Genomic DNA, 17273 nt, shown 5'->3' on the forward strand with positions numbered 1-17273 from the left:
TTCAGATCTTTTGGTCATATGTGACCATGTAAACATGAAAAAAATGCATGCATTTGGATATTCAGAGATCAGGCCTCCTTCATATGTGGAAATAAATCAAATGTAAATCTGATATGTGACAATGCGACTATCATGTAAACAGGCCGATCGTATTTATTGAGGCATTCTGTTTTGTACGTCATTAAACTTGCGACAAAGTGGTACATTGAAGGAAGAGCATGTGTGGAGACGCCAACGCGATAACAACAACAGAGGAAAGTGGTCAGTGGTCAACGGCAGAGGTTAACTGCCTTCTTGCCCTGTGGGAAAATGAGTAGATCAGTAGAGGACACTATATATAAACCATAGGAGCAGGCTGCCATGACGGCCCTTTCCCTCTGCCTCAAAATCATTTTAAAGTTGGGCGTATATACCTACATATTTTGTAGAGCTAAAAGCAAGCCAATTTCTTCCATCGTGGCTAGTGTGGTGCAGATGCTAGAACCTGCCTTTACGCATGCACAACGTTGTAAATTGTATGGTAAGTTTAAACACATGAATCGGATATGGGTAACGCCAGACGGAATCTGCGGGCATTTTTTGCTGTTTGTGCACAGAATTTTGCTAAAAATCTGCAGATTTATGCTGAATGATTTTGGGAGTATCATAACTAAAACCTTAATATATGAACTAAAAAGTAATACCTTTTTAACTTGTATTTTATGTTTACAATGCAAATCCAATTAGATCCACTTTATTTGGTAAACAAATCCAGTCTTCAATATAATATATCTACTAAAAGACAGAAAATATTACTTTACAAACTGTTTTTTAAATAAATCATATGAACACACTCATATTAGTCAATATTACTACTGAAATTAATAAAAAAACTGAATAAATATAAATTTACACACATTTACACAAGTAAATAAACAGAATCAATGATGAGCTAAATTTCTGCGGAAATCTAGGTGCGCAGATTCCGTGTGGGCCTAGATATGGGTCACAAACATGTAAACGGACAGGTAAAAAAATCTGATATAGGCAACAAATCGGAATTGGGCATCAAGACCTGACAGTGTAAATAGGGCCTTAGAGTGCAGTGAATGGGAGAGTACAACAAATAATTTTTTTTTATCTTATTTGCTCAAATGATAAAAGAAAAACTCCATGATGATTATGTTATAAAGACTTTCAGAAAAAGGAAAAAAATTGTGTGAGACTGATAATGGCAGCCAGAGAGGAGAATAACGTCAAATTTACTGTCCTGACCCATAGACGCTGCATTAGAAACACCTTGTATAAATGGTAATCAGTTTTTTTGTAATTTGAAGCAAAGATGATTTAATACATAAATAATTACATATAAATGATCATACGTTTAAAAAAAGCTGATGCTAAGGACCATTAAACTCGTCATAATCAGGCTTGTAAAAAGGGTCCATTAGACAACACAACTTGTGAAAGAATAGAAAGTGTTTCATAATTATTTTGCAAGAGAACACCAGTTTTAAAAATGTCAAATCAATGAAATACAAATGTTTTCTCTCATGTCATTTTCCCATTAGCTTCCTTTTCAACAAAAAAAATAAAAAATACAAAAAATTCTAATACAAATTTCAAAAAAAGGAAAATACAAAGTGAATATTTAAATGTTTGTCTACATATTCTCATAGATCAGTAATTCAGTCAGCAGTTACACTTCAAGTCTGATGTATGAATCACTAATTCTTTCAAAAGAATCAGTTGATCAGTTCTGATGTTTAGCCAGATAATCTGTAATGTGAGGCATTTACTGAATCTCAAATCTTCAGATCTCCATGCAGATACATCAGTGCTGTCCTGATTAAAGCAAACGAATATTACTTTCTAATTATACTTTTAAATCAGAATGATTATGAAAATTATTACGTGAGTATTTTCACAATACCTAATGCGTGACTATGAATCAATCTGTTATACTAGTCTGTTGTCCAACAAACAAGGAGCAACTGCTTGTTGAAGACTGCCGAAATCATGGCTGCCTGTGTAAAATGGTGAAAAATTTAACATAACTATACGGACAAGCAGAAGACCTTGGGGAAACTGCCTGAATGCTGAAAGTTGCGGGTGTTTTATCTACTAAATACAGTACATTAGCCAACATTTTGCCTGATATGAGGTGAGGTGATCATGAGGTGATCCCACTGGCATTTTTGTCTTAACTCTTTAAATTTCACTAGAATACATTTTCTTGGCCCTATATGAAGGATTTGAGTTAACTTATAAGTTTTTACAAATTTAAGTGGATTGAACAAAAAAACAGTTCAAATGTCCCCCCCCCCAAAAATTAACAAATTGTGTTGTTTCAGCTCAAATTAAATACGTAGTTTGAACAAACAACAAATGTTATATTTTTCGTGTATGACATTTGTAGTGGTGCAGGAGCAATTCGGGTGTATTTAACCTAAAAGTGGCACCACTTTAAGTTGAACTACTCTGTCTTACTGCCAATTATTTCCTCCACATCTCAAATACGGGAGAAGCACAATTTCGCAAGCTGCAGACCACTTCTATGTTCATTTAAATTAATGTATTATAATTATAGGCCTATACATATTAAATCATTATAATGTATGTTGAAAGCTCCTTAGAGTTTGTGCTTATTTAGCTGCGACATAAAACATATGCTGGATAAGTTGGCAGTTCATTCCACTGTGGCGACCCCGGATTAATAAAGGGACTAAGCCGAAAAGAAAATGAATGAATGAATGAATGAATGAATGTAAAATTTTTTCTTGTTGTTTCAAAGACTGAACACTTTCTCAAAAAGTCTGCAGTAATGTTGAAAATCCTAAAATGTTTTAGCATTCTTATAGTCGTCCCTTGTTCCAGCCCACTGATAAAATGAATCCTAAAATCACAGACAAATTTATTTGCTTATATTTTGTTCCTATAAGCTAATTTGGGTTTTTTTTTTTTTTTGTTTGTTTGTTTGTTTTGTTTTGTTTTGTTTTGGTTTAATAATAATATATGGTCAAAACATCAGTGAGTGATGCACCACTATTTTCAAATCTGTTTTGATTGAAGAGTCCTATATTTTCACACAATAAAGTTCAGTATAAATGTAATGTAAGTGAAGGAAAGTTGAATGATAACAAAGTTTAGCCTTTAGCTAATAGCACACACTGCAAGATATCATTAACATTGTCATGGCAGATGAAGCACCGCACACAATCCTCTGCAGCAAACTGTCACTGAAGTATCAACAGGTAATGTTTACACTGGTTAGCACGTATGCTAGCAGCTACAATCACCTACAAGAGTACCTGAGGAGAACTGAGGCGTTTAGTGAAGGTAGTTTAGTGTGTCACAACAGTGATAATGTCAGGCTGCAAGTTTCCCGGCCAACTAGCCTTGCATATGTTTGCGTAGGTGTGTGTCCTGCAGCAGTGTATTAGCAGTATTAGCATGTAATCTGATCTCCCATCTGGACTGAACATGGATTACAGGTCTCGGGTCAGGTGGTCCAAACAAGCCCCGCTCTCAATCCGGCTCTCCTTCTGTTTCTATCTGTAAATCTTTCATCTTTTAATAAATGGACTGTCAGGCCAGTGTCCAGGTCAAGGACAACCGATACTCACAATTATTATATACGCAGTCCGTCTTTGTCAAAACTCGTCACGCTCAGATCGCTAATAACAGTTCCCATCATTTTCCTGACAGTGACACGGACGTCACACACATCCAGCCGTCCATTAAAACTCTCCCTCGGCTCTGTACTGACACCCACATCTATCAGTGATCCATAATTCACTCTTTTCTAATGGACCCTGTAATATCACATATAGAAGTACTGTCCGCATGTCCGAACTGAGAAACGAGCTCACACACGCACACACATAGAAACGCACCGCTGGTCATTACGCCTCTGGCACTGAATTAATGGAGGCGCTGGTTATTAGGAGTTATTTAAGGAAACACATTTCACAGATTCATTAATCTCACACTTCACTGAGATGCTGGAGATCTTTAAAAACAGTGACTGAGAGAGAGAGAGAGGGAATGGGAGAGAGAAAAACAAAAGAGAGAGAGAGAGAAAGAGAGAGAGAGAGAGAGAGAGAGAGAGAGAGAGAGAGAGAGCGAGAGAGAGACTTACCTGGCCATAACTTCAAGAGGATCCTTCCTGCAGGAGATGACAGGAACAAACACACACATTTAGTTCATATTTATGACAATCATCTAATCAACACTGAATGACTCTGTATGAATATTCAGTTAAGTACACATACTGATATAATTTGGTAATATTGATGAAAACCTACTGTATAAAGTTAATTTCATTTACCAAAAAGACTTAAAAATATCAACGTAATAGTGCAAAATTTAGTGCTGAAATGAAATGACAGAGCCAGTGTCAGTAATGGAGTGGTATGAATAAAGGCTAAACGAAAATGAATATACATACATACACACACACACACACACACACACACACACACACACAAATATAAATATTTATATATATATTTATATGTATAAATATATGTATTTATATTTATATACACAGTTGAAGTCAGAATTATTAGCCCCCCTCATTTCTGTTTAATGGAGAGAAGATTTTTTCAACACATTCCTAATCCTAATAGTTTTAATAACTCATTTCTAATAACTGATTTATTTTATCTTTGCCATGATGACAGTAAATAATATTTTAGATATTTTTCAAGACACTTCTATACAGCTTAAAGTGACATTTAAAGGCTTAACTTTTATTTAAGATGATGTGTGCCAGTTTAACAGCCCTAGTTACAACAAATGGAACGACAAAAGTAATTATATAAACATACAAACTTATGGAATTATGAAATAATACAAAATAACGAAAACAGACAGCCTTTCCCTTGTTATTTTAGTATTATTTATATACAATTTTTTTATAAATATTTTTAATAAGGCTCTTTATTCTTCTTTATTCTGTTTTATTTTGTCATTAAAATGAAGCAAAATCTTGTGTATTTTTTATGTACTTTTTAATATTATAACTTTATTTAATTTATTTCAGTGTTTATTTTGTTATATTTTCGAATTAAATAATATACTATTTTATTAAAAATATTTTGACTTAGCTTATAAAATTATATTTTATTAAAATTACATTTTTATAACTACTTAAATGTGTGTTTTTTTATTATTATTATTTTGTATAAATAAATAAATAATCCAGTGTTACATTGTCAATGGGTGAAGGCATTACTGGTTATCCTGACCATATTAGCCCCTGCTGGTAGACAATATAACTACACTAAAAAAGATTTCTGTTTACATTGTCAGCCACTAAAAAAAACTTCTGTTTTCAGGAATCAAATATAAATTGCAAATATTTTACATTATTAAAACCAAAACACAATTCAATTTTTGAGCTCCTAAAAGCATTAAACTGTCAAATTTTTGTCCATGTCTGATATTAGCTACTGAATGATTGAAGAATATGCCCATTATTACTATATTTTATTTGTATATTTTTAAGGGACATTAGAAATAATTAATACAGAGTGATATTTTATACCTGCCATTCAAGGTAAACTAAAAGAGTTTTTACTATGATGTAATATATCGTCCACGCACAAGTATGAATACCTCACTGTAACCTCTAGCAGACCTCTAGATGATGCTGTCTCTGCATGCAGACAAACACACATATGGATATAAACAAAACAAATCAACATTAAAAAGATGCAGAGAAATCAAGACAACAACACAAGTAAAATCTGTCATGAGCAACACTGAAATGATAAAACAACCCAGTGGTAACATAAAATCCTGATGATGACAAACACAAAGGTAAATAAACTCAAATAAAGCATAAACGCTCAGCCACTGAAATGAGTTTTAATGAGAGGTGCACAGTATGTATGTGTATGATACCTGAAGCATGGCAGAGAGATCACAGTCTCATAGAATCTCCATGTGGCGATGAGATCTTCTCTGACGGGGTTGGTGGAGTAATATCTCCATGCAGCCTGAAATCAATATTCAAAATTGAACATTAAAGGAACACGACTTTAATAGGCTCCTTTTACAGCTCAACACTATAGCTTAAAAATTGAGTTTTACCTTTTTTTTTAATCCATTCAGCTGATCTCTGGGTCTGGCGGGAACAATTTTAGCTTAGCTTAGCATAAATCATTGAATCGGATTAGACCATTAGCATCTCGCTCAAAACAATTTAAAAAGAGTTTTTAGTTACATCATAGAGATGTAAATAAAGAGATTGTAATTGCAAAGTTGCTATTTTCTAGGTTAATGTGGTTACTGTACTCTCATTGTGGTGTAATAATCAAGGAATGTTTATAATAACAGAATAGCAACTTTTCTATTTCCATTCGTACATGATATAACTAGTCATGCTTTAAATAAGATAAATATCGAAACACTTTTTTTGAAGTTTTTGAGCAAGATGCTAATGGTCTAATCCGATTCAATTGTTTATCTATGCTAAGCTAAGCTAAATGTGCTCCCCCCAGACCCGAAGATCGGCTAGATGGATTCAAATATGGTAAAACTAAACTGTTTAACTCTACGGGAGTTGTAAAATGAGCATATCTTCAAAAAAGTGGAGTGTTCCTTTAAGCAAATGTGCTGTTGAGGAGTGAGCTGAAAATGGGGTAGATTTACTGCTGATGTAAGTTTATAGTCCAGAATAGTTGCCGTGTGTCTGGTTACCTGTATTAATGAAGCTGCGGGATGTCTGCGTTTCTCAAAGTGTTTCTGTCTGTGTTGTTCCTGAACTTTCAGAGCCAGACCTGAACCAAGAATGCCCTACAAACATAAGAGATTATACTTTCAATAAACCTTTTATGGATTTTCCCCTTTCATTTACTGAATGTAATTTTATGACACCGTTTTTTTGGCAACCGGTAAATGTGCATTTTTGAAATTGGTTTGAAAGTACAGAGACCGGGAGGGGACGTGATGGTGGGGGAAAAAATACAGTAGGTGGAAGAAAAAAAAAAAAACTGGGTGAGAGTGATTGGAAAACTTTTTTAATTTAAGTGTTTGCATTCCCTCGCAAAGATGGTTTGCCTTATCTCGCAAAGATGTTTTGCATTCCCTAACAAAACAGTTTTTTTACAAACACTCCCTGTTCACTTCATACATGTCAACCTGGGATTTTTGTTTGTTTGTTTTGCCGGGATTCTCTCATATTTTACCATTTTATCCTGCTATCATCCTATCACTAAGTATTTTCCCATATTTCTGATATATTTTTAATCTTGACAGCACGTTGAAATAAGTGAAGTTTAATTTTAAACTAATTTCGAGAGGAGCATGTGCTCATGATTGACCCAGCTGGTCCACATTAGCTAATCATGATCCTCCAATCAAAGGATCCCAAGTCACTATATATATCCTCATTTCCTCTCTACAACTATCTTCGTCTGAAAGAAACCCCCCTCCTCCCCTTCTTCCACCTTTATCCAGAATGGGCGGCACGGTGGCCCAGTGACTAGCACTGTTGCCTCACAGCAAGAATACCAATGGCGTTGGGTCTTCACTGGGCCATCTGGTGTTTCTGTGCAGAGTTTGCATGTTCTCCCCGTGTCTCCGTGGGTTTTCCCCGGGTTCCCCGGTTTTCTCCCACCATCCAAATGTGCTCTATATTATAGATAAAATAAGCCTAAATCTTTTTTCTAATGTCTTACTCTCAGGAAGTTCACCTTGGCCTCAGCAGCGGGGGAGTTTCAGATTGACCTGAGCTCAGGGCTCTCTCCTGGGACAGCACGCCAAACAAGCTATGTATAAATCGTGAGTTAAGTGTGAACTCTGGAATATAAAAACGTCTGCATTCACTTTCTTTCCATTAAAGCTGTGTGTCGATCATCGCCCTTCATATGCAACCTCTGAATCAGTGAATGCATGTACTGTATAAGCACTGACTGATGGATGCACTCTGTATGATAAGCTGATCCCAGATCAGTGTCTGTACATGCCATTTAAAGTGACACCTCTGTTATCAAACAAGTGAAGAGCAGCAAATAAATCTCTCATTTTGTTTTGTTTGATAACAGAAGTGTAGTTAGTTAGTTAGTTAGTTAGTTAGTTAGTTTATTTATATAGCACATTTTTTACAACACAACGTTGTCCAAAAACATAAGGCAAACCCCTCAACAATTAAAAAGGCTCAAATGCAAAAGAACAAAGATGGAGTTTCAAACGCTTTTTAAAAACAGATAGAGTTGGAGCATGTCTGATGTGGGGTGGAAGCCCGTTCCAGAGTTTTGGTGCGATAACAGCAAAAGCCCGATCCCCACTTCGCTTATACCGGGACCATGGTACAACCACTGCGTTTACTGCATTTTCTGCTGCGTCTCCTCCAAAAGAGGATGCATGGAAGCCGGCATAGGTAAGTTGGTAATGACAGTGAAGCAGGGTAATTGTAGGTGCAGGTGCACTCGGCCCGCTGATCAGCCGGTTTACCATACCATTTCTAATGTTCAAGAGCGCTTGGCGATCATAAACCAACAGAGCCTCAGAATATTGAGCCACAAAGAATAAAACTAATATTAATATTAAAAATAACTGTAGAGGGTTCAGACGGCAGGCCACAAACACTGGCGCCATCTTGACACGCCCCCAATTGTGCGTGTGTAAGTGTCACTGTAAGAATGCACAGATCTTTAATGAAAGCATTCGATTACTTCAGTAACTGTTTGTGCTCATTTAAGAAAAAATTAATTATGTTTAAAATAAAACCCGCAGGATGGACATGTTTACATATTATTAAGTGTATTCGTCTGTTTAAATGTATCTTTTACAGTCTATGGTTTAAACACACACCCGAATCCCAAAGTGTCCTGCACTTTCGCTCCTCTTTTTTTGAATTTTTTAAAATGTATTTTTAGGAGTTTTCACCTTTATTAGGATAGGACAGTGGGGATTTTACAGACAGGAAAGTGTGTGGAGCAGAGATGGGGAAAGGATCGGCAAAGGACCTCGAGCCGGGAATCGAACTCGGGTTGCCGTGAGCACCTTGGTTTTATGTGTCGACGTGCTAACCACTAGACTATTTGCGCCGACTGCTCCTCTTTAAATGGCGTGTACAGAAGCTGACCTGGGATCAGTTCATCATACAGAGCGCATCCGTGAGTCAGTGCTTGTACACGCATTCACTGATTCAGAGGTTGCAAATGAATGACGATGATCAACGCACAGCTTTAAATGGAAAGAATGTAAATGCAGACGTTTTTATATTAATTTCAGCATGCTTCCAAGATTAAAAATATATCAGAAATATGGGAGAATACTGAGTTGTAGGATGATAGTGGGATAGAATGGTAAATTACGGGAGAATCCCAGCAAAAAGAGGGTTGACATGTACAGTATGAAGTGAACAGGAAGTGTTTGTGAAAAAACGGTTTCGTGAGATAAGGGAAAACATCTTTGCGATGTAATGTAAAAACTTGAAAAAAACTAAAAGTTTTCCTATTACTGAGTTTTTTCTCTCACCCAGTTTTTCCCCCACCATCACGTCCCTTCCAGGTCTCTGTATGAAAGTGCAGATTTTTGACTGTTATTGTCTTTAATAAAACACAACTTTGTGATTTCATGTTCGGTTTATAGGTGTGCTCAAGTACTTGTACAACCCCCCATACCCAACCCCCCCCTCCCAAAAAAAAAAACACTTGTCAACTATAGTACAGGGCTGTGTTTGTGCCTCCTAAAGTGATAGTTCACCAAAAAATTATAATTTTCTCACCCTCAAGTGGTTCCAAACCTTCATGATCCCTACTACTTATTATGTCAGTGGCTTACTGGATTACAACATTTTTCAAAATATCCTCTTTTGTGAAGAACATAAGTAAATATCTCATACTGATTTTTGAAAGGTGAGTACATGATGTTAGAATCTTCATATTTGGGTGAACTAACCCTCTAAGCAGCTTGGTTTTAAAGTGTTGCTGTTAATGCTTCATTGCTACACTATTACGATGTTCAATGGACCTGTGACTGCATGCAAAAGTACACTGACATTTCAATATATGTGTTTACATCTTGTTTGATGCTTTATAATTTTTTACTTCTACTTTATTGTGTAAATTATGCACGTTTAAGGCCTTTATGCATGTACAGCACAAAGTTCATATCAGTCCAAGTCCAGATATTACATCCACATACACCTAAATTATAGTTTGAAGCACAAATGGATAAGAACAGATGGCAAAGCTTACATATCCTCACCCTTCACTTGTTCACTAAAGAAGATATTTTGAAGAAAGCTGAACTATTGACTTCCATTGTATTTGTTTGAAGTCGATGGTTAAAGATTTTCCACTTCAACAGAAGAAATAAACTCATTAAGGTTTGTAACTACTTAACATTTTCTTTTTTGGGGGAACTATCGCTTTAGGTGACCTTTAAAGTTAGTGTTGTCCACAGCATGGAGAGTTGCAAAATATTAACTTACCATTCTGAAACGTTTAGCTAAAGTTGTGAAAATCCCGATTGATAAGAACGTCTTTGTAGTTATTTGAAGTATAATTGTGGATACATTTTAATATCTTCACACATACAGTTGTCACAACAGTTATTTATTGCTTTTACCATCTTCAGTAGTTTTTTGTTCTTCTACCATCTGTTTCTTCTGTGAAACAACAGCCCTGGTTCAGTGTTGACACCTTGTGGACAAACTAAGTAGTGCAAAACAATTCAAAGCACATGTATGTGTAGGTGTGGGTACAAAAATCAGCCATCTGAGAACTAAATTTGCATCACACACACTATACGTAGACCTGTTGTACACATTTAAAGCAAATTATACACTAGGCTCCAACACACATTCATTCATTAATTTTCCGTCGGCTTAGTCTACTATATATCAGGGGTCACTACAGTGGAATGAACCGCCAACTATTTCAGCATATGTTATACGCAGCAGATGCCCTTACAGCTGTAGTACTGGGAAACACCCACACACTCATTCACACACTAAGGTCAATTTGCTTAATTTAATTCACCTATAGCGCATGTCTTTGGACTGACTGACTGGCTGATGAGTAAAGTATTTCCTGGTAGATCATCCGTATAACTATTTCTTCTGATTTCAGTCATTGTACAGTCTACAATAGTAAAAAATCTAATCAAAACAAAAGGATTTGGATGAAATGCGTATAAAACTATTCCTGCACACAAGGCAGTCTGAAACCTTTTTTAAAGTAACTTACCCAACACTGTCTATAACATGATATAAAGCAAATGTAAGCTCTGTAAAATAACATTAAAAAAAACAAGCTGTACTCACGGCTGGAAGTGCAAAGAACGATACGCCAATAAGAGCGAAGGTCCCAGCCAGAAGACGCCCTGCCCAAGTCTTTGGGGTCTTGTCACCGTAACCGATGGTGGTCAAGGTGATCTGACACAGAAGGGAAATCATATGTCATCAACAGGATTAAAGCGAGCACGACTAAGAGCCTATCAAAGTACTTGAGCTGTAAAACCGTTAGAAAGGTAGTATTAATGGAGCGGTCGTTAACATCACGAAAGGTGGTTTAAATGGAGCTGCTATTAAACCATCACTATCAGTACTGATGGAACTAATGTAAATCTGTCACGAATGGAGGTGGTAATGGAGATGCTGTAAAAGGAGCTGCCTCACATTTTAAAAATCACTCTTGACCTTGTAACACAATGTTTTAAATTCGATTGGATCTCTACAACGGAGGAAAGCTTTTATGCATGTTCAGCACAGCAGCTCAAAAATGTTTAAATTTATTAAAAAGGTGCATAAAAAGGTCAAGAGATAGACAGCATTTTATTTATTCATTCATTGTTGCTGCTTTTTATTTATTTGGTGTCTTTGTAAAGCTGTTTTCATAAATTTGCTCTTTTTTATATATTTTTTATATAAATTTTTCTAACTTTTCTTTATAATAATGCAGGTTTGGTACAAAGTTTAAAGTGTCTGTTCATTTAAAGGCATGGATTTAATGAATTTAAAAAATCTGTTTCTTTCCATTTCATTTTTTTTTTTACTTCCTAATGCAGGGATCAACAATATACACTAACATACACTTTGACAAAAAAGCCTGGTCGCCTATCCAAGTTTTAGGAACAACAAATAATAATTTGACTTCTAGTTGATCATTTGGTATCAGAAGTGGCTTATATGAAAGGCAAAGGCCTCTCGATAATGCTTATTTTATGCCTTGATTTTTAATCATTTAATTAGGACAGTAAGATCTGACTTTGCTTAGACAAAAGTCTTAGACAAAGTCTAACAGAAATAATGTACAGTATAGAATATAAAGTCATGGTGCAGTGGAAAAAGAATTAGTATTGTGTATGACTCCCATGAGCTTGGACGACTTCATTCATACATCTCTGCAATGACTCAAATAACTTATTAATAAAGTCATCTGGAATGGCAAAGAAAGTGCAGGACTCCCAGAGTTTATTAAGATTCTTTGGATTCATCTTTAATGCCTCCTCCTTCATCTTACCACAGACATGCTCAATAATGTTCATGTATGGTGACTGGGATGGCCAATTCTGGAGCACCTTGACCTTCTTTGTTTTCAGGAACTTTGATGTGGAGGCTGAAGTATGAGAAGAAGCGCTATCCTGCTAAAGAATTTGCCCTCTCATGTAAATGTATAATGACATATAATGACAATAATGACAATATAAATGACAGTTTATCCAAAACTTGCATTGTTTCAAGAGGAGGTTATTTTGATCATCAATTAACACAATATTTAAAAATAATTAACAACATCGTGCACAGAGAAATTATAGATAAAATACTGCAATATTTCATAAAATATACATTAACGGTCAGTTTTTATTTCATGGTTACTATATAAGGTCATATAAATATCAGTTTTATCATTTTGAAAGATTATTTTGGCTTGTAAAGAACTCTGTAAGCTATATTTACCATGTTATTTATAAAGTTTTCATGAGTTTCTACACTTTTTTCCAATTAAAAGTACACAAGCTACTTGGTAAAAACATTATTTCAGTTAATATTTGTGTACTACGTGTTTTTCTCAATTCAATTTAAAGGGGTCCTATGCCCTTTTTAACAAGATGTCTCTGATACACCTGGAGTGTGTATGTGAGCTCTCAGCTCAAAATACCACACAAACAATATTTTATAACTCTTTTTTAAAATATTTTTTCCATATTTTTAGAGTGCCTAGGACTTATTTTTGCTGTGTATTTTGATGAATCCCTTACCCAAAGAGCACCGACACATTATTTAAGCTACCCTTGAGCACCTTTTCTTTGATTTTGGATTTTTAATATGTTTTAAAACTCTTTGAATCTGCCCCTTTTAGGCTTTGATTCAAATAGGGCTGTGTTTGGTCACTGTTACTTTAAAGTCAAAATTAGATTGTGGATTCTTTTCAAAAGAGGGCGGAGCTACAAATTGTGGATTCTATTCAAAAGAGGGCGGAGCTACAAACACCAATGCATCAGCATGGCAGCAGATTAAAAACGGAACTAATGTTATCTCCGTGAAAAAATGAAAATGTCAAAAAAAGTGTCTCCGGAGAAGACTCAGTTCATTTGTGCATCCTAAAACTCAACATTTATAATGCCTCTTAGGCCCTGTTTACACTGTCAGTTCTTGATGCCCAATTCCGATTTGTTGCCTATATCTGATTTTTTTTTGTCTGTCTGTTTACACGTTCTTTTAAATGTGACCCATATCTGATTCATGTGGTTACACTTGCCATACAATTTACAACGTTGTGCATGCGTAACGGCGGGTTCTAGCATCTGCACCACACTAGCCATGATGGAAGAAGTTGGCTTGCTTTTAGCTGTGTGAAATATGTGAAGTTCGCCCAACTTTAAAATGATTTTGAGGCGGAGGAGGAGGGAAAGGGCCGTCATGGCGCATTGCGCCTATGGTTTATATATGGTGTCCTCCACTGACTCAACTTCCCATGGGGCAAGAAGGCAGGTAACTTCTGCTGTCGACCACTGACCGCTTTACTCCTCTATGTTTCCTCTGTTGTTGTTGTTTACCACATCGGCGTCTCCACACACGTTCTTCCTTCTACGTCATTAAACCGCGGAAACGTACCACATTGTCGCACGTAGTCGCTGCCATTATCTTCAGTAGGTACGGTGTGAAAAATCTAATGGTAGATTGCTACTTCTCACTTAGGGCTGTCTATGCTAATGAGGGAGAGATCATCACTAATGGACGGGGCTTTCCACCTCTGAGGACATGTACAAAGGGAGAATGTCAATCAAAGTGTTTCTGCAGTTTTTATGAAGTGTTATTATAAAAAATGAAATTAATAAATTTTGACCATTAAAGGCTGGCTATTTTCAAACACTGTTGCCACACAACTGTGTTTAAACCCCTTATAAAAGTGATTTTTTTTTTGCACAACAGGCCCCTTTTAAAGAATGTTCTGATTGCATTTGAGTGCTATGTGTGATTCTCACCAGTCCCCACCAGAGGGCGTCTGCATATGTGTCAAAGTCCTGCGGGGCCGGTGTCGGAGAAGGGCCATCAGTGTCTCTGTGGAGCTCTATGGTCTCATCGTCCTTTTCGACCAGGTACACCAGGAAAGAAGCCAGGATCAATGACAGGAAGCCGATGTACCACGCTGTGATCAGCTCCTAAAAAACGCACACAGTTGAGTTTGTCTGCAGCCAGGAGATCAAACTTCACCAGACACTGATACGGGATTGTTTGTGCTTGCGTATGTACTTTTCTGTGTGTGTATGTGTGTGTGTTTTTGTAGCACAGATTTGAAAGATGTGTGTGTGTGTGTGTGTTTACGTTGTTTACTGTTTGTATACTGCCGACCCCATCGGTTTCTATGACATGATTCAAACAAGCAGGACAATCGTTCAGATGTTGATCGGGGGCTACGGACTGTTTGCATACATCACATCATGTTCGGATACCTTGCTGTGTGTATATATTGCAGATCCCAGCAGTTTCCAGGTTCCTCCCCGTCTGTCCATTCGCAGCATCCGGAGGATCTGCAGGAAACGCAGACTGCGCAGCGACGTGGCCAACACATTTCCCTGATTACGTACGGCAACCACCGGCACCGAAGCGATCAGTACAAAAATATCTGAGAACATAAAAAATACTTATAAGCACAAACTGCGATAAACAATATAGTTAAAACTTTAATTAAAGAGCCCCTATTAAGGGTTTTTGAAAATGACGTTCCATACAGTAACACAGCACTAAGTGAATGAAAGCATCCAGCTGAGCTTTAAATCTGAAAGTGCAGCATGTTCAAAACTATTGATTCCTAAACAAAATAGTCGACTCAGAGTCGAATAAATTAATTTAGTTGGGTTTGGATCTTTTGCTTGAAAGAGTTGATGTCGATACAGGACATTGCCAAATATCCGGTAAATCTGGTAAAACGTGAACGAGCCTTTCACTTCAGACACTAGGTGAGCGCGGGGGATCATGGGACTGATCATAACATGAAGATGACAATCACTAACAGTGGAGATTTGGCTGTGGGGAATAAAGGGTTAAAGTTCATTTTCACAACAATTCCACAGTATAGCCAACCGTGTGCTGTGCTTGTTTCTGTCATTTTTCTATTTTTTGATACAATAACCTATGCTGCAGCACGGGATTCATCTGCCGTTTGCTATTGCAAGTAGCAGCAGAGACTATTATGTATGGGACTTTGTCAGACTTTGACCGGGACTTTGTCAGTAACTGTTACAGTTCAAGTGGACCAGTTTCTTCTTCCTCTAGATCATAACATGTGAGTGTCATTAAAATTGTTGCCTCGCTTTGTGTAGTTTGCAAAATATGTGTTTAATTGTGTGTTGTAACTTGTAATTTCCCCACATGGCTTGTAATCACTTATCTATTACAGATCAGTGCTTGTACTCTCTCAGGTTAAATCTGTATGGGGCTGTTCACATATTGTGTCTAAAACCACGTTGAAATCGCGATGCATGCTTCTTCCTTTACCGATTTAAATGCGTTTCTGAACTTGCGATCCTCTGCCTTTTGTCTTTGCTATGGCCACCATCAGTTGTTACTCACACACGCGGTGCGGTCAATTTTCAAAGTAGTTCAACTTTTGCCACTGTGTGAATTAATACTGAATATTTGTCTTTGTTATTACCAGGGGTTAGCGTTAAAAGTCGAGTAATATGCTGGTGTTTAACTGCATTGCTTTATTGCATTCCTGCATTGGGCTCTCACATTCTCTGCTACTTCATAGCTGTGGTGGGCATTTCTCTCAATCTTGTGCTGAACGCAGTCAACTAATCACAACAGACTGGGTCATCGGTCCAATCAGCCCAGATTAGCTTCATGCTAAGGAGGGGTTTGGGAACAGATGTATAGCTGAACGAATCATATGGGAGTCATTGGGATAATAAGGTAAAAATAAATGCTTATTATAAGACAGTGAAAGTGTTTTTTGTCCATGCATGCATATCAGACTGTAGTTGGAGACCCCTAAACCAAAATATTACCTTTTATAATTCTCTTGTCATGTGAATTATATAGAATTATATAGTTTTGTGATTATTAGCAAAGACGTTAGAATACACAAGACATGTCAATTGCATAGTTTTGAATGGGGAAAAGACAATATGGTGACAGTCAATATGGTGAATTAAGCCCTGCCTTTGAATACATCACACATCACATGACAGCAACTACTCAAACGACCAAAACGTTTGACCCAAATTAAAATATGCAGATTTTGTTTAATTCGAATGTTTAGAAACAAACTTAAAGAGACCATTGACGTTAACTTTATTGGTGATATTGAATATAAAATTTAATTGTAAACTTGGCAAACAGATTTGGAGAATTTGATGTTTCCCCATTCAAACAGAATGCCCGAGCATACTGCCCGAAAGGCGTTTCAAAGATGGCCCCCAAGTGAAATGACTTAGTTTGAAATGACTTTGTTATTAGTCACATCGAATCAATGAATGCACTTAAATCTGGTAATTAGGTCTAGAAGGGATATAGCTGCGGATACTGTGCACATCAATATAGCATAATTTTTGTGACCCTTTACAGCAAGGGTGTCAAACTCAGATACTGGAGGGCTGCAGCCCAGCACAGTTTAGTTCCAACCCTGATTCACTGTACGGTTGGGCTTTGGCGCTGTACGCTTGTAGTGTGAGTGCAAAGCACATCTGAGCCAGAAACTGAAGAAGGTACTGTTTCATCCGGATTTCTTAATCATTCTTACTTTTCAATGAACGCAAACTGTCATAGTTTATTAAAGATGCAAACCCCTCGCTGTACTTTAGCTACACCTTTAGCAAACCTCCTAATA

General features: G+C 36.7%; 1 protein-coding gene across 1 annotated transcript in view; it reads right to left on the reverse strand.

Annotated features, from left to right (window-relative positions):
* kcnq3 (potassium voltage-gated channel, KQT-like subfamily, member 3) overlaps positions 1-17273 on the reverse strand; it is an 89828-nt gene that overhangs the window by 24056 nt on the left and 48499 nt on the right. Inside the window, exons 5-10 of the mRNA XM_056479945.1 lie at positions 14896-15068; positions 14428-14604; positions 11264-11374; positions 6688-6783; positions 5890-5984; positions 4121-4147 (exon numbers count right to left, since the gene is read on the reverse strand). Coding sequence (XP_056335920.1) covers positions 4121-4147; positions 5890-5984; positions 6688-6783; positions 11264-11374; positions 14428-14604; positions 14896-15068 — 679 coding nt within the window. The remainder of the gene's footprint in view (positions 1-4120; positions 4148-5889; positions 5985-6687; positions 6784-11263; positions 11375-14427; positions 14605-14895; positions 15069-17273) is intronic.

The sequence above is a fragment of the Danio aesculapii genome, chromosome 2, assembly GCF_903798145.1.
Source record: "Danio aesculapii chromosome 2, fDanAes4.1, whole genome shotgun sequence".
In the NCBI taxonomy this organism is placed as follows: Eukaryota; Metazoa; Chordata; class Actinopteri; order Cypriniformes; family Danionidae; genus Danio; species Danio aesculapii.